At 37.7% G+C, this 21,294-nt stretch overlaps 1 protein-coding gene and 1 pseudogene across 2 annotated transcripts in view; both read right to left on the minus strand.

Moving 5' to 3' along the window:
* Nucleotides 1–20,781, minus strand: part of RAB18 (RAB18, member RAS oncogene family) — a 34,733-nt gene extending 13,952 nt beyond the window's left edge. The window contains exons 1-2 of one of the 2 annotated variants that reach the window (XM_006211677.4): nucleotides 20,536–20,781; nucleotides 16,176–16,231 (exon numbers count right to left, since the gene is read on the minus strand). In XM_006211677.4, the coding sequence (XP_006211739.1) occupies nucleotides 16,176–16,231; nucleotides 20,536–20,603 (124 nt within the window). In that variant the 5' untranslated portion in view covers nucleotides 20,604–20,781. The remainder of the gene's footprint in view (nucleotides 1–16,175; nucleotides 16,232–20,535) is intronic. The other variant, XM_072955283.1, reaches the window with a different exon arrangement.
* LOC102542811 (GTP-binding nuclear protein Ran-like) lies at nucleotides 3,069–4,125 on the minus strand (annotated as a pseudogene).
* Nucleotides 20,782–21,294: the final 513 nt, after the last annotated feature.

Below are 21,294 nucleotides of genomic sequence, written 5' to 3' on the forward strand. Positions count from 1 at the left end.
AGAAAAATTTACAGCACTAAGTGGCCACACTAGAAAAGAAAAAATGACCTCAGCTCAATAACCTCACCTTCCAAACAAACTAAGACAATTTAAAATGCAGACAAATTAAATCCAAAGCAAGCAGAAGAATAGAAATAAAGTTCAAATCAAAAACTGATAAAAATCAAACCTGTAAAAACAATTTTTAAAAATCAATGAAACAAAAAGTTGATGCTATAAGGAAAATCAACAAAACTGATAAACTTCTAACCAAACTGGAAAGACAGAAAAGACAAAAATTACCATTAAAAACAGTAAGAACGATCACATCAATTACCGACTGTGTACAGAGGTTTACGAGGTATTGAGGGAATGTTACAAACCAGTTTATGCCAATAAATGTGACAACTCAGATGAAATGTCAACTTCCTTAAAAGACTAAAAGCTACACAATTAGACTAAAAAAAAAAATCACAAAGAAAATACCTACAGAATATTTGCAAAACAGAAGGAAAGCATGTCACTATGAAAAACCAACTAAACACAAAAGAAGGCAATAATGGAGAAAATGAGACCAAAAACTCTGTAAGACATACAGAAAACAAGTAGCAAAATGTCAGCAGTAAACCCCACCTTAACAGTAATTACATTAAATGTAAATAAATTAAACTCTCCAAAGGCAGAGATTAGCAGGAAAAAAAAACATATGAAAGATCCAACTATATCCTACCTATATGCTATCTACAAGACTCTACCATGCTAACGACACATTTAAATTGAAAATAAGAGGACAGAAAAAGATATTCTATGCAAATAGTAACCAAGAGAGAACTAGTATCAGACAAAACTGTTACAAGAGACAAAGAAAGACAAAATATACTGATAAAAGGTCAATTCATCAAGAAGATGTAACAATTACAAACATATTCACCAAAGAAAAGAACCTCGATACATATGAAACACTGACAGATCTGAATGGAGAAATGTAACAGTTGGAAACTTTAATATGCTAATTCCAATAATGAACAGAACAACCAGATAGAAGATCAATAACAAATGGAGGATTTGAACAACAATACAAACCAATTAGACCCAAAAGAACATGCTAGCCAACACAACTAAAATAAACTTTTCTCAATTGCACATGGAATATTTTCCACGATAGATCATATGTTGTCTACAAAACAAGTATCAATAAATTTTAAAAGACTAAAATCATATGAAGTATTCTTCTGATCACAATCGAATGAAACTACAGATTAGTAACAGAAAGAAAACTAGAAAACTAGTTTCCACTAGAAATATGTGGAAATTACTAAATTACACCCTCTTCAACGACCAATAGGTCAAAAAAGAAAGGAATTTATAGCTATAAACACATATACTTTAAAGAAGAAATATCTCAAATCAATAACCTAATTTTACACCCTAAGGAACTAGAGAAGAAGAACAAGCTAGGTGCAAACTAGGATAAGGAATGAAATAATTCGATCACAACCAACATAAATGGAAAAGAAACAAAATACAGAAAAAGCAAAGACCAATGGCTTGATTTTTTTTAAGAGATTAATAAAAGCGACAAACCTTTAACTACACTGACTTGGGCAAAAAGAGAAATTCAAATTACAAAAATCAGATATGAAAGTGGAAAACATTACTACCAATTTTACAGAAAAAAAAAAACAGATTACAAGAACATACAATGGACAATACACACTAACAAACTGGATAAGCTAGATGAAATGGACAAATTCCTAGAAACACACAATCTGACAAAACTGACTTATAAAAAGAAAATCTAAAGAGACTCATAACTATTAAGAAGTATCAGTAATCAGTAATAAAAAACCTCCCAGCAAAGCCCAAGACTAAATGGCTTCACTGGTAAATTCTCCCAACATTTAAAGAGTTAACCCCAATCCTCACTTTTCAAAAAAAAAAAAAAGCTTTGTTTGTTTGTTTTTTAGATTCCACATATGAGCAATCTCATATAGTATTTTCCTTTCTCTTTCTGGCTTACTTCACTTAGAATGACATTCTCCAGGAGCATCCATGTTGCTGCAAATGGTGTTATGTTGTCGGTTTTTAAAAAAAACAAAGCGTAAGTACAGGATAGAAATAGACTCATAGACATAGAATACAGACTTCTGGTTGCCAGGGGGGCGGAGGGTGGGAAGGGATAGACTGGGATTTCAAAATTGTAGAATAGATAAACAAGATTATACTGTATAGCACAGGGAAATATACACAAAATCTTATGGTAGCTCACAGAGAAAAAAATGTGACAATGAGTGTGTGTATATGTCCATGTATGACTGAAAAATTGTGCTGAACACTGGAATTTGACACAACATTGTAAAATGATTATAAATAAAAATGTTTAAAAAAAAACAGAAGAGAAAGTTACACTCCCAGGCTCATTCCATGAGGCTAGCATTTCTGATACGAAAGCCAGACAAAGATACAAAGTAAAAAATAAATTAAAAACCTTAGACCAATATCCCTGAGGAACACTGATGCAAAAATTTTCAACAAAATACCAGCAAACTGAATTCAGCGGCTTTATTAAAAGGATTATATGCCACCATAAAGTGGGAATAAAACTCACATAACACAGATGGTTGAACCTAAGCAGAGCAGTATATCCCATTAACAGAATGAGAGGGGAAAAAAACCCACATGATCATTTCAACTGATATAGAAAAAGCACCTGACAAAATTCAATATCCTCTCATGATAAAAAGTCAACAAAACAGTAATAGAAATTTTCTCAACATGACAAAGGCTACACAAAAACCCATAACTAATATACTCATTGGTGAAGAACTGAAAGCTTCCTCCTCAGATCAGAACAAGGATCCTATTCTCACTACTTTTATTCTCAGAGTACTGAAAGTTCAAGCCAGAGCAATCAGGCAAGAAAAGGAAATAAAAGGCATCCATATTGGAAAGGAAGAAGTAAAAATTACCTCGGTTCACAGACAACATGATCTTACAGGTAGAAAATCCTAATGATTCTATTCCACACATAAAAAATTCAGTGAGTTAGAATTCAGTGAATGCAGCAAAATTGCAGGATATAAAATCAATCTGCAAAAATCAGTTGCATTTCTATCCTTTTTTTTTTTTTTAGATATTTGAAATACAACTTTATTCTGATTCTAAACGAAAAGGAACAGGAATGACAGTAACAAACAAGATTTCACCACTGAATATTGTGATGTGACTGTCTCAGTCTTATATTTGAAACTCAGGGAGGAAGCAACTGTGTTTCAAAACAGCTAAATATGCAGGTCCAAAAAAATTTTTTTTTTAACTGCTACATTCACTCCGAAGCCCATTCATCTCCTTCAGCATCCCAAAGATTAAGCACATGTTCTGCTTAGCTGTATAATAAAGTGGCAAACAGGCTGCACCGCTGACATCACAGGACAGTTGCCTATAAAACTAGACTTCTGACACTGGGCTCCAGCTTCACTTTCTCACAGGTCATCTTCAACCGGGAAAGCAGTTGTCTGCACAACCTTTAGATCGTGCTCATACTGCGCAGCCAGGGCTGGGTCCATGACCACCTCCGGCAGGAGAGCAGGCATGGCGACAAACTCCAAGTTCGGGTCTCCGATCAGTTTTATAGCAAGCCAGAGGAAGGGCTTTTCAAAGCTGTAGTTACTTTTGGCCGAAATGTCATAGTACTGAAGATTCTTCTTTTGGTGAAAGACAATTGATTTTGCCTTAACTTTTCTGTCCTTAATATCCACTTTGTTGCCACACAACACAATGGGGATGTTTTCGCACACTCGCACCAGGTCTCTATGCCAGTTCGGCACATTCTTGTATCTCTCGATGTTACATCAAACATTATAATGGCACACTGAGCTTGGATATAATGGCCATCTCTCAGTCCACCAAATTTCTCCTGACCAGCTGTGTCCCATAAGTTGAACTTAATAGGCCCTCTGCTGGTATGGAGCACAAGGGGATGGACCTCAACACCCAAGGTAGCTACATACTTCTCAAATTCACCAGTCAGATGACGTTTCACGAATGTAGTTTTTCCAGTACCACCATCTCCCACCAACACAAGTTTGAAATGAACTTGAGGTTCTCCTTGAGCAGCCATCGTGATGTTACTTCCAGAAGCGTCTCTGCGCCTGTCAGACCGAGGCATTTCTATACTTTAGTAATGAATAATCCAAAAAAATGTTTTAAATCATTCCATTTACAATAGCATCAAAAAGAATAAAATACTGTAAAAAAAATAATAAAAATAAAATGCTTAAGAATAAATTTAACCAAGGAGTTTTAAGATTTATACACTGAAAAAATAAAAAACATGGCTGAAAGACATTAAAGAAGACATAAATTAAGTGGAAAGACAGGCTGTTTATGAGTTAGAAGATTTAATATTGGTAAGAGGACAACACTACCCAAAGCAACCTACAGATCCAACACAATCCAATAAAAATTCCAAAAGTTTTTTTTCAGAAGGGAAAAACTGACACTCAACTTCACATAGAATTACAAGACACACTAAAAAGCAATACAATATTGAAAAAAAAGAAAGGAATCACTGGGGCACTCACACTTTCCAACTTACTTCAAAACTTACTACAAAGCTACAATAATTAAAACAAATGGTATTAGCATTAAGGACAGACATTTAAGGCAACGTAAAAAATAGAGAGCCCAGAAATAAACCCTCAGGTACACAGCCAACTGATTTTCAACACAGAAGCCAAGACCATTCAATAGGGAAGGGACAGTCTTTTCAACAAATGGTGCTCAGAAAACTAGATTTCCACATACAAAAGAATGAAGTTGGACCCTTACCTTACACCATATATAAAAGTTAGCTCAAAATGGATCAAAGATCAAATGTAAGAACTAAATCTTTAAAATTCTTAGAAGAAAAAAATAGGAAAAAAATTTCATAATATGGGATTTGACAATCATTTTTAAAATATGGCACCAAAAGCACAGGCAACAAAAGAAAAACAGATAAACTAGACTTCAACAAAATAAAAGACTTCTGTGCATCAAAGGATATTATCAAAGGAGTGGGGAAAAACTCACAAAATGGGAGAAAATATCTGCAAACCAGGTACTACTGATAAGGGGCTAGTGCCCAGAATATATGAAGAACTCCTATAACCCAGTAGTAACAGAAAATCTAATTCAAAAGTGGGGAAAGGATCTAAATAGACATTTCACTGAATAATAGATTCAAATGGCCAATAAGCACATGAAAAGATGCTCAATATCATTATCCATTAGGGAAATGGAAATCAAAACCACAATGAGATACTACTTCACACCCATTAAAATAGCTATCATTAAAGAAAAAAGTGAAAAATAACACGTGTTGGCAAGGACACAAAGAAGTCAGAACACTTGTGCGTTGCTGGTCGGAATTATAAAATGGCACGGCCACTGTGAAAAAGAGGTTGGGATTTCCTCAAACAGCTAAAAACAGAATTACCATATAACACAGCAATTCCACTCTCAGGTACGCACCCAAAAGAACTGATGACAGGGACTCAAACAGATCCTTGTGCAACAATGATCACAGCAATATTATTCACAACAGGGAAGTGTCCATGGATAGATGAATGCGTAAACAAACTGTGGTGCGTACATACAATGAAACATCATCAGCCATAAGATGAAGTGAAATTCTGATACACTCAGCTATAAAATGTAGTGAAATTCTGATAAATGCTACAATACAGATGAACCCTAACTAAACACATTATGATAAGCAAAACAAGCCAATAACAAAAGGACAAATACTGTATGATTCTACTAATACAAATAATATGAACGGGCAAATTTATAGGGACAGAAGGCAGAAAAGGTTACCAGAGGCGGAGGGGACATGTGTAGTGGGAGTTAATGGTTAATTGGTGGAGTTCCTGTTTGAGGTGATGAAAAAGTTCTGGAAATGGATAGTAGTGATGGTTGCAAAACAACGTGAACATACTTAGTGCCACTGAATCATACACTTAAAAATGGTTAAAATGATAAATGTTATGCTATGTATATTTTACTGCAATAAAAAAACAAATAGATAGCTAGAGATTTCTATATCTAAGAAAAAAACTGAATCTGTGGTTAAAAATCTCTCCATGAAAAAAACACCAGGCCCAGAATGAATTCTACTAAGTATGTAAATAAAAATCCATTCTAAACAAACACTTCCAGGAAACTGAAGACACTATAAGTAAAGAAAGCTATAGACTAATAGCCCTCATGAACAATTAGAATGAAAATCTGAGACAAAATTTTACAGTAATACATCACAACCAAGTGAGGTTATCTTGGAAATAAAAGGTTGATGTAACATGGAGGAGAAAAGAAAAAACAACCAAAAACTCAATGAAGTCAATGTAAACTTCACTATATTAAACTAAAAAAGAAACTTCATATGATCATCTCAACAAATGTGGACAATACATTAAACAAAATCCAATATGCATTTCCGATAAAAACTCTCAGCAAACTTAGAAACGGAAACTTCCTCCACCTGATTAACGGCATCTATGAAAAGATACAGCTAACAACTGTCAATAAATGTTTTCCCATTAATATCAGGAACAAAACAAGGATGTCAGCTCCTATCACTCCTGCTCAACACTGCACTGGAGATTTGTAGCCAGGGCAATAAAACAAGAAATAAGATGCACCCAGATTGGAAAGGAAGAATGTAAAAATCCAAAGGAATCTATGGGATTAAAAAAAGGTCCTAGAATGAGTAAGCAAGTTTAGCAAGGTTGGATGATACAAAATAAACACTCAAAAAAAAATCAATTGTATTTCTATTCAATAGAAATCAACAAAGGGAAATTTTTTTAAATTTTAACATCATCTTACATAAAAATTTATGGACTACTTAGGGAATCTGACGAAAGATGCCAAAGATACACAACCACTCAGAAAATTTAAAAGACCTAAATGAACAGAGAGCTCTAACTATTTCAGGGATCATAAAACTCAATGTTGTTGAGTTCCATTCTCCCCAAACTGATCTATATAGATTCAGTGCAATCCCTATCAAAATCCTAGCAGGCTTTTATTTTTAAATCAACAAGTTGATCCTAAAATTCACTGAGAAATGTAAAGAAACTAGAATAGCCAAAACAATTTTGAAAAAGTACAAAATTAGTAACTGTATATATGACTTTCAGACTTTTATAAAGCTATAGAAATCAAGACAGCGAGATACTGACAAAGACAAACAGCCAAATGGAGTAGAACAGGGTCCAGAAACAGACTCACGCACGTATGGACAACTGATATTTTCAGAAAGGTGCTAAAGCTATTCAGTGCAGAAAGGACAGTCTTTTCAGTGGATAGTTTCCAAAAAACTAGATATCCATATACCAACAACAAAAAAAAAGAGTTTTAGAGAGAGGAAAAGAAAAAAGGACTTGGATTCACATACTTCACACTGTATCCAAAAATTAATTCAAAATGAATCACAGACCTAATATAAACTATAAAATTATAAAAGTTCTAAATGAAAACACAGGATAAAATCACTGCACCTGTCTATTGAGCAAAAGATGCAACACTGAAATCAACATCCATAAAAGAAAAAATTGATAACTTGGGTTGCATAAACATAAACAACTTTTACTTTAAGAAATAAACTGTTAACAGAATGACAAGAAGAGCCCCACACTAAGAAAAAAAATCTGCAAAGCATATTTCATCTAATAAAGGACTTGCATGCAGAATATATAAAGAACTCAAAACTCCACAATAAGAACTTTAAAAGATGCTCAAAACCATGAGTCATTGCATGAATGCAAATTAAACCACAATGAGATTACCAATACACATCTATCAGAATGACCGCAGTTTAATAAAAGTCTGATCATACCAAGTATAACAGACAAGGCTGTGGATAAACAAGAACTTCCATATACTGCTGGCAGAAATGTAAAATGATACAACGACTTTATAGAAAAAATAGGCAAACTGTTTCTAAAGTTAAACATGCATTTACTGTATGATCCAGCAATCCCATTACTGGATATTTACTCTACAGAAATAAAAATTTATATTCACATAAAATCCTGTTCCTGAATGTTTATAACAGATCTATTTGTAATCATACAAATCTGGAAACAACTCAAAAGTTCTAAAAGAGGTGGATGGATAAACCAGCTCTGAAATATAATGGAACACAACCCAGCAACCAAACGGCACAAACTATTGACACACAACAACTTGGATACAGCACAAAATACATTATGCTAAGTGAGAAAATTCAGTCTGAAAGTTTACATACTATGCTCCAGCTGTATGACATTCTCAAAAAGACAAAGCTATAGTCACAAAGGCTGACCAGTGGTTGGCAGGAAGGCAGGGGAAAAGTGTCACTGAAAAAGGATGGCACTAGGGGACTTCTTCGGATGATAGCACTGTTTGGTATCCTAATTGTGGTAGTGATTATATGACCATATACATTTGTTATAATACATATGTTAAATTCAAAGAACAATACCAAAAAAAGGTCAATTTTACTGTACGGTAACTTTTAAAAATCCTACTACCAACTCATACGCTAGGAACATAATAGATCAAAAATGTTTTCTGAAAGAATAAATTATCAGATAACATGTATTGTAAGATTTCTGTTTCTTTTACAATTTAAGGTTTACTTAGCTGCTAAGTCCAAGACTGATTTAGTAAAACTGTTCTGTGAGCTTTTAAAGCCATGCGTTCTTCCTTCAAAATATTTGTTGATTGTTATTCTATTTTCCCCCTGGCCTTTTTTTGTGTGGCTTTTGGATCTATCTGTTATGAAAGAGATATAAGCAATCTCTTAACAAACTGGTTTTCATCAAATTCTTCTCTTGTGTTTTGAACAGATTTTTCTTTTACACTTTGCCTCTCTATTTGGTGCCTGCTTGTTTACGACTATTACAGCTGCTTTGTTAATTAACTGGGCCTATTAAGAAAACTGGACCCATTCACATTTAACTAACTGATGTATTTAATTCTGCTGCTTCCCTGTATGTTTAGCATTTTTGACATTCTGTTCAGATCTGTGTTTGATTCTTTTTATTGCTGAGTTGTATCACTGTGCTGTGATTAAAGAATGCCACGCTAGAAGCTGGGAGGCTGGATTTAGTTCTCTCTTACTAAGTCTAGGGAGGCAAGAGCTTAATCTCTAAGTGAGGAATATAACAAAAATGCCTGCTTCATCTGCTATTTTGATTCTTTTTGGGAGGAGGGTAGAGGATAACAAGGAGGGGGGCATCAAGACAATTACCATAAAAGATTTAAGGATCCATGGAGAACGAGATTATGAGGACCTAGATCCACAAATCTGAGTTTACTAATTAACTTAAAAAGTACTAACAATGAAATGTGACAAGTGCCCTGCTAACTCAGAAGACAAGAGTTGAGAAGGCAAGGGAGCGGAGGGTGAGAAAAGAAAATTAGAGTCTGAGGAATGAAAACTAAGCTGGGAGGCCAGGGCTTTCAGTGGTGACTCCACGAAAAGGGGAAACCAGTGATGATGCCTGGTGGCTTGTGGCAGCTAGCAACAGCAAGGAAGAAAGCATCTGGAGATGAAAGGAGGGCGTGGAGGAAGGTCCTGTCAGAAGCAGGCTAAATTCCAAGGCTGACTCTTGCTGATGGACATGAGGAGGGGTCGGGGAGGGCGCAGAGGGATTGTCTTACTACAAACAGGAATCATTATCCAGTAAATAAGAAACAGCTGAAAAAAGCCTGGAACTTAAGAAACATTTTAAGATTTCAAATGTTCAAAGAAGAAAGCAGAACTGAAAATTCAAACTATCCAGAGAGCAATGGAAAACAAACAGCCTACCAAAATCTGTGGGACACAGTAAAGCTTGTTCTTAGAGGACATCTTTTTTTTTTTTTTTTTTTGGTAGGGGAGGTAATTAAATTTATTCAGTTATTCTTCAAGGAGGTACTGGGGATTGAACCCAGGACCTCAGGCATGCTAAGCATGCACTCTGCCACTTGAGCTATACCTTCCCCCACACAGAGGACATCTTTATTAAAGAATAGAGACAAAAAATAAGGAAACTTAACAATCATCTTAAGAAACTAAACAAATAAACCAAGATAAAATTAGGAAGGAAAAAGTGGGGAAAAAATAAAGCAATTCCTCAAACAATAAAATAGATATATTCCTTATGGGAAAGAGAGACAACAAAAATATACAAGTTTAGAAATGAGAAAGCATAAACAGAGATAATGAAGAGTTTAAAAGAATACTATATGCAATTAACTTAAAAAATAAATTGGGATTCTTTCCTAGTTACAATCCCAAGACTGTTTAAGAAACAGAAAACTTGAAAAGGCTGAATGGTCAAGAAAGGATCAGACTGACTCACAGATGAAATGTAACCTTTACAGAACAGATAATTCCAATACTGTTTAACCAAGAAAAGAAAATTTTAAAAGATGGAATGTCCCTTCATTTTACAGACCAATCAACTTCAATGCCAAATCCTGACTAAAAAAATACAAAAAAGGAATGACCATATTATATATGAAAATAAATGTAAAAATTCTAAATTAAATATTACTCAACAGAATACAGAAATACATCGAATAATATGTCAAACTTATCTAGGAAAGCGAGGATATTTCAGTATAAAAAAGCCTATCAGCCATTAAGCAATGCTGAAAAGGCATATGAAAAAAAAAAAATCACAATCTTTCCTAATCTCTAAGAAAATGGAAAAAGGAAGCAATTTGTATATAACAAAGACCGTTTATTATTATTCTAAATAAAGAAATGTTAGTCATTTTTATTGCTTTATTCCAATTAAAATATTTAAATAAATGAAATTATATGAAACAGAATAGTTCTACTTTTCTTTGAATTATCTCCTGTTTCCAAATACTTTAACAAGTTTATGTTATGGCAATAAAAAAATATATAAACACTACTTTCCATTTTAATTAAATTATCTTTCTGTTAAGTAAGCACAAACTATAAGGTAACTTGTGGGTGGAAGAGCTTTGATCTCTGCCCTTAGAAGCCCAACAGTTTTAGGTATTTCTAAAAACTTAATCACTCATCTAAGTCAACCAACAAAAACCAAAATTTGCCTAACTTTAGTCAAAATGCATCAACTCTCAAAACATATTTTCACATGTTTTAACAATTATAAGTGTTACAAACAAATTAATAGCTTATAAAACTGCCTTAAGTACAGAACCAGTTTTAAATTTTCTAATTTTTTTAATCTTAAAAAAGCTTTACTTAAATCACTCTATAATCAAAGGCTACCTAAAACTGGGTAAATTAAAAACAAAAACAAAAACCTAGCATGAAGCAAAATTTGCCTATTTAATTAGACTATGCAAAGGTAGCATAACGACTTTCTGTAAGGATCTAACACCCATGCATAAATTTCAACCAACTGTATCTGTGCAGGTGATTAAATATCTCAGGCAAAGACCATCATATGGCCCAATCATAGCAAGGGAAATCTAATGCCTTTTTAGTTTTTCCAAACACTCCCATGTTACAAACAAAAACTTGGTCTAAATATTCTTACAATTTTGTGTTCGTTTGTTTTTGTATCAGAAATGTTATCTTGGGTTATATCATCACGCATTGTGTTTCATTATGTTTCTACTTCTGCAACACAAATATACATATGGACAATCTTCTTTTCTGATTTCTGTATCTGTCACTTTCTCACTCTAATTTAACATTTTTGCTCATTTTGGCAAATTCTATCCACTTTCTCCATTTCTGGCCTCCATGTTCTTTACTGTTTTCCACAGTCTCTATTGCCCCTTGTGATTTTTTCCAATTTCACCTTCATTTCAGTGATGGTTTTATTTTCTTTCATTCTTCATTTCAGTGATGGTTTTAATTTTATTTATTTTTCTTTCCACTCAAGCGGCTTAACATTGCCTTTTCTCATGCAGTCACACTGTCTCTTCTCTGAGTCCTTACACACTGCTTTGTGGTCTCAGCTGTAAATATTTCATTAAGGGCTTTAAATTCATGGCAAAATATTTGGTCATTATTTTCATCTCCTTTACAGCAACATTTTTTCCGATGAGTATTCTCCATCTGTCCTTTGTTTTTCCACTTCTCTCTTCCTTTCTGATCTTTGAGTGGTGGTAGTGGTCTGGAGCTGGATTCCTTTAGTTAAGCCATCTTTGAAGGCAGTGAGGTTTTCCTACACCAGGTATCTGCAGAGGCTCATGCAGAAGGCCACGGTAGCTCAGTTCTACACTAGCAAAGCTCTGTCTTGATACAGGGTTTTACATGAGAATTGTTCAGTTTTTTACTTCTCAACAGCCTAGGAAGACAGGTAGACTACAAAGGCATCTCCTCCCCTACTGCTACAGAGACAGACAAACACGAAAATGGCTTGTTTGTGTGACTCCTTGTTTGGCTTCGTTCGTCTCCCCTTCTTCGAATCAAACCAGACACAGGTTAACTCCTGCCATTAGCTTTTGAAACCCACTCTGCCTTTACAAACAAGGAATATAGGTTTTGCACCTCAGGGTTGGCCTCTCAACTTCACGAAGCATCTCTTGCTGGCTCTGAGCTCTGCGGCTGCAGCATCCTCCCTGCTTCCTCCCACATGCGGCCTGCTCAATCTCCCCTGCTTCTGGCAGCCATTCCACCTATTTTGGGGCTTGGGGTTTTAGCTGCCTTCAAGAATAGTGGATTATGGGGTTTTAGTTTCTCCATCTCTACATTGTTATTAGCCAACTCTCAGAAAGCAAGTGAACAAAACGCCAACCTTATAGTACCACCTTCAAATCCAACAATTAAGAAAAAGATTAATTTATACAAGACAGAAACTTGAGGGTTTCACTATGTCACTGAAAGACAAAGGTGGGCTTTTTAAATATTTTGCTGTGAGGTAAAATATTAATTTTCCACAAAACACTAATTTTCATAAGACCCTTAACAACTGAGCTAATTGTTTTTGTTTTTTAAAACTCGTGTGTATATTGGTTAAAACCTAGGGCAGAAAATACTCTGAAGCCTAAATGAAAAAGACACTTTTAAAGACCCAGGGCCCATTTGGGGAACAAATTATGTATATTCCCATCAGTATGGTACAATCTTAGTATTTGTTTTTAAAGCAGTCTTTAGTAATAAGGACAACAAATATCTGTCATTCTACAAGTCCTCGATTACGTTTCAGTGTGAAACGGAGACAGTTTATATTACATTTAAGACTGTCCCCTTAGTAACATTTTAGCTCTAGGCAGGTTTATTTCCTACTGGTTACTGTTCTTATACTCCTTACTACCCATTTCCAGGTATGTTCTGAGCAAAATCAAGTGTTACTACTAATTTTTTTTAAAGGAGCAAGTAATACACCAACACCAAATTAAAACATATTTTGAATTACTAGTGTTTTAAGTGATTCCTTTTATAAACATAAGAGTAAGTCCGTAAATGTTAATATGTCATACAAAAGCTAAGTAATGCCTGATAAAATTTATTAAACATTTAGAGGCACTATGAGCCCATATTGATGGAAAGAAAGAAACAAAAAAGAATTCTTCCTTACAGAATTCTAAATGAGAAATATAAATGGAATGATGGAATCTGAAAAACCACCATCTGAGAACCACCACAGTTGGAATGACAGGATGACACTTTAAGTGGAGAAATTTGGTACATATCAGCTTAAGTAACCAAAGTCCCATCACCAACAATGGTACAGACACACACCACGCTCTCAGAAGCACTTCTGCAGAATTCCTGCCCAAAATGCATAACCTGAATCTAACCATGAGGACACACTGGAAAAATGCAATTGAAGGATAGTCTACAAAATAACTGATCTGTATGTACTCTTGTTGAAAATGTCAAGGCCATGAAAGACAAGGAAAGACGGAAGAAATGTTCAGATTAAAAGAGACTAAAGAAAAATGATAACCAAATTCAATGTGTGTATAGTTAACATAAACTGGAAAAGAATAGGAAAAGAAAAAAAATGTATTTATGTATATACATAACTGAATCACTTTGCTTTATACCTGAAACTAACACAACATTGTAAATCAACAATATTTCAATAAAAAAATTTTAAAAATAAATAAATTCAATGTGTGATCCTGACTGAATCCTGGACCAGAAATTGCTTTTCTTGGTACTTTTTTTTTGTCTCTATGAATTTTTTTTTAGAAATTATTTTTCTTTTGCTATGTAAGACATTGGTGGGACAACTGGTGAAATCTGTCTGTATACAGTAGAACAGTATCCATGGTCATTTAGGAAATACACACTGAAGACATCATGTCTGCCATTTCCTCTCAAACAATTAGACAAAAACAAGAATACTGTGTGTGTTAAAGTAGAGAGAATGATTAAGCATATGTGATAATTAACAGGAAACCTGAGTAGGATATAACAATAAATGAGAACAAATCAAGCCAGTTAAAACTCTTTATTTTCCCTAAAAATAATACTAGGATCATCTTTACTACATTCTACACATCAGATCACAAAATTTTAGACCTGGAAGAAAAATGTACCCTCTCATCAGAACTCCTCAACTCACAGATGAAGACAATGAAGTTAAATGACTTGCTCAAGATGACAAGGCTGAAGGCAGAACCAAGACCAACACTCTGCTCTGACTCAGCCCTTCCCACTACTGCAAGCTGGCTCTTATGCCTTACACAGTCAGCTACTCCCCAAACGTAATACCGAAATATTTAGCTCCATCTTCTCATATATTCTAATAGTTGGTGTGGCAAACCACTCAGGAAATCTAAATTTCACTTCTAAAAGACATTTAAGTATTACTGCTTCTAAGAAGCTTTAATAACTAATATCAATAAATATGATGAGTTCAGAATACATGACAGATACTGTAGCACACACTAAAAATACAAAATTAATACACTGTACTGTTAGGTGATACTGACCACGTCTGTATTATTCCTCGCATAACCCACCTCGTAGGACGGTGCCTGGCATACAGTAAACAAATAACTGTATGCTGCTAAATAAAGGACAGTCCAAGCACAAGAGAGAAATGCGTATACAGATGATCACAATACCCACTGTGTTAACAAAGCACCATGAGACAACAGATAAGGAAGTTATTTTCGCTCAGTGAAATCTACAAAAGCTCCAGAAGTTTAATGACACCAAAGTAGAGTTGAAAGGCAAGTAAGATTTCAATAGACATGGAGGCAAGGGGGTTGGTGAGAGGAAGGCAGGGGAGTTAGATAAAACAGTCTAAAGGCAAGAAAATATTTGGCATTTCTATTGTATTTTTTTTTTCGGCGTGGAAGTGTTTCTATTATAGCTTTGGTCAGACGGGGCGCAGCCGGGCTGGGGCTGTAAGGAGAACTGGGAAGCTACCCAGCCCCCAACCCACCCCTTCCCCAGGCAGCACTATTCCAGATCAGGTGGGCAGTGCATGGAGCGGGGAGTGACCCTGCGGAGACCTCTCCCCAACCTGGGGTGGGCTGGCCGGCAGGGTGGGCAATAAACAATCCTATTGTACAAATACACAGCGCAGGCCGGATAGAGCGGAGGTGGTCAACACTGCCTCCCGGGGACCGGGAAGGGCGCGATGGACCCGGCTCTGCGGCGAGCCGGCCTGAGGGCTAGCTGCGGCCCAGGCGGTGGCGAGGGCGGGCCGGGGGCGTCATAGCCGGGAGGGCCTGCAACCGCGACAAGCAGCGAGGGGGTGGCAAGGGACGCGTCATTCTCTGCCCCGCCGGGAGAGGAACCCCGTAGGGGACAGGGGATGGAGGGGTCGCGGGGAGCTCAATCCGAATAGATGATAAAGCCAGAGACCGTGCTGTGGCGCCGGGGCCCCGCGCGAGGCAGGGGTGGCACACCATGCGGCAGGTACCCAGCATCTCATAGCGGCCATCCGGGCTGCCTGAGCTCACCAGCACAGGAATGAGCACCACCAGCATCAGCAGCATCACCACGCCCGCGGCGGCCGCCAACAGCGTCTTCCGGCCGGCGCGGAGCCTGGGGAGCGCCGGGACGCCCGGCCGCGCCATGGGGGCAATGGTGCCGGCGGGCGGGGGGCGCGGGAGGGGCGCCCGCGCTCAAGGGCGGTCCGGCAGGGCTGTGGGCCTGGGGCCAGGCCCGGAGCGCCACGCTGCACTGGATGTGCTGCTGAGCCCAGCCGCTCGCTCCTGCCTCGCGCCTCCCTCCCGCTCTACTGTATTTTTAAACGCAGGCTTACCTATTGTTGCTGCAAGTTCAGGATCAAAAGTATCATCTGTGAACCTCAAGAGCAGGCTAGAAGAGATGTTAAAAAGACAGATTAGGAATTTGACTTTTCTTTCTAATCATCTGCTAAACGAACGTTCATGGATATTATATTTTGTCACAGATTAGATGCAGATAAGAATAGCTGATGTAGTCTGCTCCCAGAAATACTACCTCGGTGTACATATATAGAGGAATTAAATTATTGGAAAGATGATTAAAGAATCCCAAGAGCAAAACAGTTTACCAGAAAATATACTCTCCATGCTCCCCTGCTAAATAACCCAAATGTGAAAAGGATTGTGGTTTTTTCTTTTTAAAAAACAGAACTGTACTAGTATTAGCAGCATGTCATGCTTTAACTGACATGGATGAAAGGGGGAAAATAAGTCTCCTGGAATGCAACAAATTAATTTTTTAAAAATCTGATGCCTAATCCACTCTGGATTCAAATAAAAACAGAAAGGTGTGAAGTCTAGCATTTTGAAACAAGTAGTATGACTGTTATCTAAGTGAAAAGAAAAGATACAATAAAAAGTGAAGGTAGAAAAATCAAATGATGGCCAGAACAGGCATCCTCTGGCAAATGCTGCATAGGGTGCATGAAACCAAGCAGGCAACAGGGAGCTATGAAAAGCTTTCAAAGAAAAGAATGGCAAGAAATGCTCTACATTTTGAAAAGTTAATGCCAGCAAAGAAAAAAAAATGCAAGAAAATCAACATAAGACAACCGCCATGATCATGGTAAGAGACAACAAAGGACTAATCCTGGGAAGTGGTACAGAAACTAGGAAAGAAGGCATGAAATGACAGAAAAGACACCTAAGAGTGCACTAAGATTTTGTTTCCCAGAATTATTTTATTTATTATAAGGCAGAAGTGTCAGTATTAGAAGCTCTTCAAAAATGAAATCTAAGCTTTTGTTAAAGCTGTAAGTTTATAAAAATAATCAATCTGCCCTCACATTATCTCCTAAGTAGGACGAGACTATTCCATTGACTGCATTAGTAAAATCAAAGCAACAGCTAGCACATCTGAACTGCAGGAAAAAAAAAAGTATGAATATTTCTAGTTTTTAATTATTGCTGCTAGATTTTTTTTGTCAATAGGGCATACTGCAAAACATAATGGCCTCTTGGTAGTTTCCAAACCCAGTGTCATTAACCCCATTTAAAGGACTAACTCTCCTTTTCGTGGTTTTGCTTTCTTTGTGATGTTTATCATAAAACCAGCACCACAAAAGCAAAGCAAAACAGAAGAATCAAATCATAGATTTTTCTGCTTAACACTGACCCCTTTCGACCACAACTAATTTTACTTACTTCCAACATGAGTCAGGTGACAGTACTAATAAGAATCTGAAAAGACTACTCATAAAAATTTTCTTCTCTTCCCAATATTAGACTTTAAATTAATAAAAATGAAGATTTCACTAAAAATTTCAGTTACCCACAATTTAAGAATAGAAAAGATATGCATCTGTACTTGGTCACCACAGAAAATATTACAAAAACATAGAAACTTGCTGAGTAGTAATGATAATAATACTATTATAATAATAACAACAATATAAATAATAACAGTATTGGTTATTATTTACTGAACATTGACAACGTGCCAGACACTGAGCTGGGGATTTTCTGACATAACTGCTAATCCTAACAGCATCGGTTGTCATTAATGATATCTCATCAGGAAAGGTAGGGACTTGGTACAGTGCAAAGCAACAAATTTTAATGCAAGCTCTGAGTATAAGCCAACAGCGATTAACCGGGGTACACGGTTAGCTTGAAAGGTATTCTAAATTCCATATATGCATTCTTCTAGGCAGAGAGTCTATTATTCTATTAGATTTTGAAAGAAATCCACAACCTGAAAATAATTAAGAACCAAAAGGTTTAAGCCTTCATATTTTCAAAGTTAAAGGAGCAAAACACTCTCCACGCAGGAATCTAGATGGAAGAAGTTACAACCACCACTCCACTCAGAGGAGGCCAAATTAATAATACACAGTGTGATTATAGCTAATCTGCATTCCTTAACTTACAAATGAAACTGGCCAAAAAGGATGGGGATATAAGAGGAATAGCAATTTAGATTACAGAAAGTCTCCATAATCTCTTCCAATTTCTGAACCTTGCTACTTCTTTATACTTCACCCTGGCTAGCCACAGAAGTAAAGAATCTTATACATTTAACACTAGATATGGTTTGAGAGATTTCTACTCCAGCCTCATTTTTCAAATGAAGAAAGGAAGGCCCAGAGTGCTCCAGTGTCGCACACAAGATCACACACGTGGCAGGACCAGTTTCATGATTCTGATCTCCCGGCTGCCCTCACACAGGCTCATTACAATCCAAGTCTGAAATAAACTGGAAAAATAACCCATTACTTTGAATTCATTAAGATGTCCTTTGTTGCACAATGATTTCTCAACAACACAAGTGTTATCTCACTTCCACTGACTCTAAATCTATGAAGAAATAGAAACTGTTGGTTAGAACAACCTGTGAGATTGTATCCGTAGCAAATGTTTTTGTACTAATTCTTCTTAAAAAGCATAGGCTTCTCAAGAGTCATTGATTCTCATCTTATCCAGAAAGATAAGTGTTCAGGGTTGTTTTCCATAGCATATCACATACACCAATAATGTATATCTAGCTAGAAAAGCAAGCTAACTTTCTCCCTAAATATAATCCTTTCCTGAAAGAGATAAAGGTGTTAAAATTTTACAGTGAGCAGCTGACAATTCACCACTGAGTATTGAGAAAAAGTTTGGAGCAGATTAAATCCAAATAAATTTGTTTGAGGGGAAGGAACCAAGGAAACGAATAAATCCACTTAACAGATTTTACTCTAGAGGAAGGACCTCAATTGTGTGAACACTGTACCTCCAGTTAACCTTCCAGAAAATGTTAAGACAGCTTAACCAGTCATCCATCCAATACATACAGGACAAGTGCCAACCACATGAAATGACATCCAACCATTCTTGACCTCAAAATCAGCAATTTCATAGGCCTTAACCTATCCGAGGGTCACATTTCAAGAAGAAGAAAAAAAAAAGACACAAGGCTATGGAATTCCTATCAAGACAATGTTCACATACTATCTAACTTTTTAAGCCTCAAACCTAACAGACGGTGATCATGAAAATGATTTTATTCAGCCCTTTAAATAACATACACACACACAAATCATATTATTTTGCTGGCCCATAGTATTTCATTAATTTATTCCTTGTTATGTCCAAATCTCTCATTCCAATATACAAGTACATTAAAAGAGGAAAACTATGAAAATGTATTCTCGTACTTTAAAAATACATAAAATTTCAGAACATATTACAGAATAAGATTTCAAATCCTCAAATATCTAAAGTAAGATTTCAAGAACTGATCTGAAAGATACATTTATCAAGAGGGATAGCTCCTGGAATCCGGATATTGTTTAAAGAGCAAAGCAGCGTAGAATACAGCCTACTCGTACTCTGAGGGAAGGATAACTTCACCTGGAGAACTTTGTTCTAACACCAAGATGAAATCACAACCCTCTTGCAACACCCATCCGGCTCCACGTCTTCCTTTACACTCGACTCTTAACTGTCAATACTATTTTCCCCCAAGAGTCAAGAAAGAAAAGACAAACACTAACGGGTCCTTTTACCTTGATGTGATGTGGCAGAATAAGAAGTGACAATCACACTTGATTTTCAAGTGGTCCACAGCTTAGGCTCTAGCATCTGAGACTAAAGTTAATTATTCAAGCAGTCAGATGACGAGTGAGTTCTTTCACAGCTGACTCATTTAAAAAAAAAAAAAAAACGGCTACGGGGTGCACCAAAATAGGCCAGGAATGTGACTACGGCGTCACGAAATCTCCTATGTAGAACATTACGGATTCAGAGAAAGCCCGACAGAAATCCCACAGTGATAAACTTACGACTCTCAGCTCGCGGGGTGACAGAGAACCTGAGCCCCGCGGGCCGAGAGAGGCCTCGCCCTCGGCCGGACTCGGGCCCAAACCCACCCGCCACGCCCTGGGCTCCCCGGTAGCAAACCGGCCGGCCGAGTGGCGCCCTTGGAATTGCTTTTTCTCGGTGCGACAGGAGGGGAAGCGACCCAGGGAGCCGGTGCCTGGCAGAGGCCGCGCACCCGGCCGACGGGGGCGGGCGGGCGGCGCGGGAGCAGGGCCTCAGGGCCGAGCGGGGAGAGGCCGCGGAGCCCGCGAACGGAGGCCGCCGTTGACCGTTCCTGCCGCGGCCCAGGAGACAGCGGCCACCGCGGCAGAAAGAGCCCCGCCGCCGCCTTCACGGCCCGCAGATGCGCCTCACCTGGACTTGCCCACGCCACTCTCGCCGATGATGAGAATCTTCAGGGTGGTCAGCACGTCCTCATCCATCCTGACCCTGCTCCGCTCCGCTCCCAGCTGCCCGCGCCGGTCCGCCCCTCAACTCTTCCCCCGGCGGAGCTGTCCGCGCATGCGCCCCGCCGCGCCACTGCCACCTTCCTTTCGCACCGGGTGTTTAGGAAGCAGGAGCCCCGGGCGCGGGGAGGTTCCGCCCGGAGGTAGCTCTGCGTCTGCGCAAACCCAGAGTCCTAGGCGTCTCTCCGGAGAGGTTACGTCCTCCCTGGCGCAAGCGCAGAAGGAGAGAGCCGTGCGTGGGTTCAGCGGCCTCGCCGCCTGTTCCTCCGCCCCCGCCCCGACTTAAGCCTCCCTCCGCGGTGCACGTACTTGGAAAGGGACTGAGTCAGGGAGTATAGTACTGTTTTATTTCAGCAGCTGCTCCTTTTGTGCTTGAAGGTAGGTTATCTTAATTTCATATCCCACCTACCGTATAACCTCTTTATATTACCTAGACTTCTGATCCTGTATCCCACAGTCGAGGGCAATAATACTGATTACAATACAATAATAATACCGGCTTCTTAGAATTGTCATGAAGATTAAGTTAATTTGTGATGGCACTTGTAAACTCCAGTGCCCTGTAAAATATGTGGTAGGGTATTATTAACCTGGCTTCTGCTCTGTTAAATGGATGAGTACCCTTCCCACCTCCGTTCATCTTTAAAGAGAGATCGAAACCTCGGGT

The sequence above is a fragment of the Vicugna pacos genome, chromosome 35 (genome assembly GCF_048564905.1).
Source record: "Vicugna pacos chromosome 35, VicPac4, whole genome shotgun sequence".
NCBI classification, from domain to species: domain Eukaryota; kingdom Metazoa; phylum Chordata; class Mammalia; order Artiodactyla; family Camelidae; genus Vicugna; species Vicugna pacos.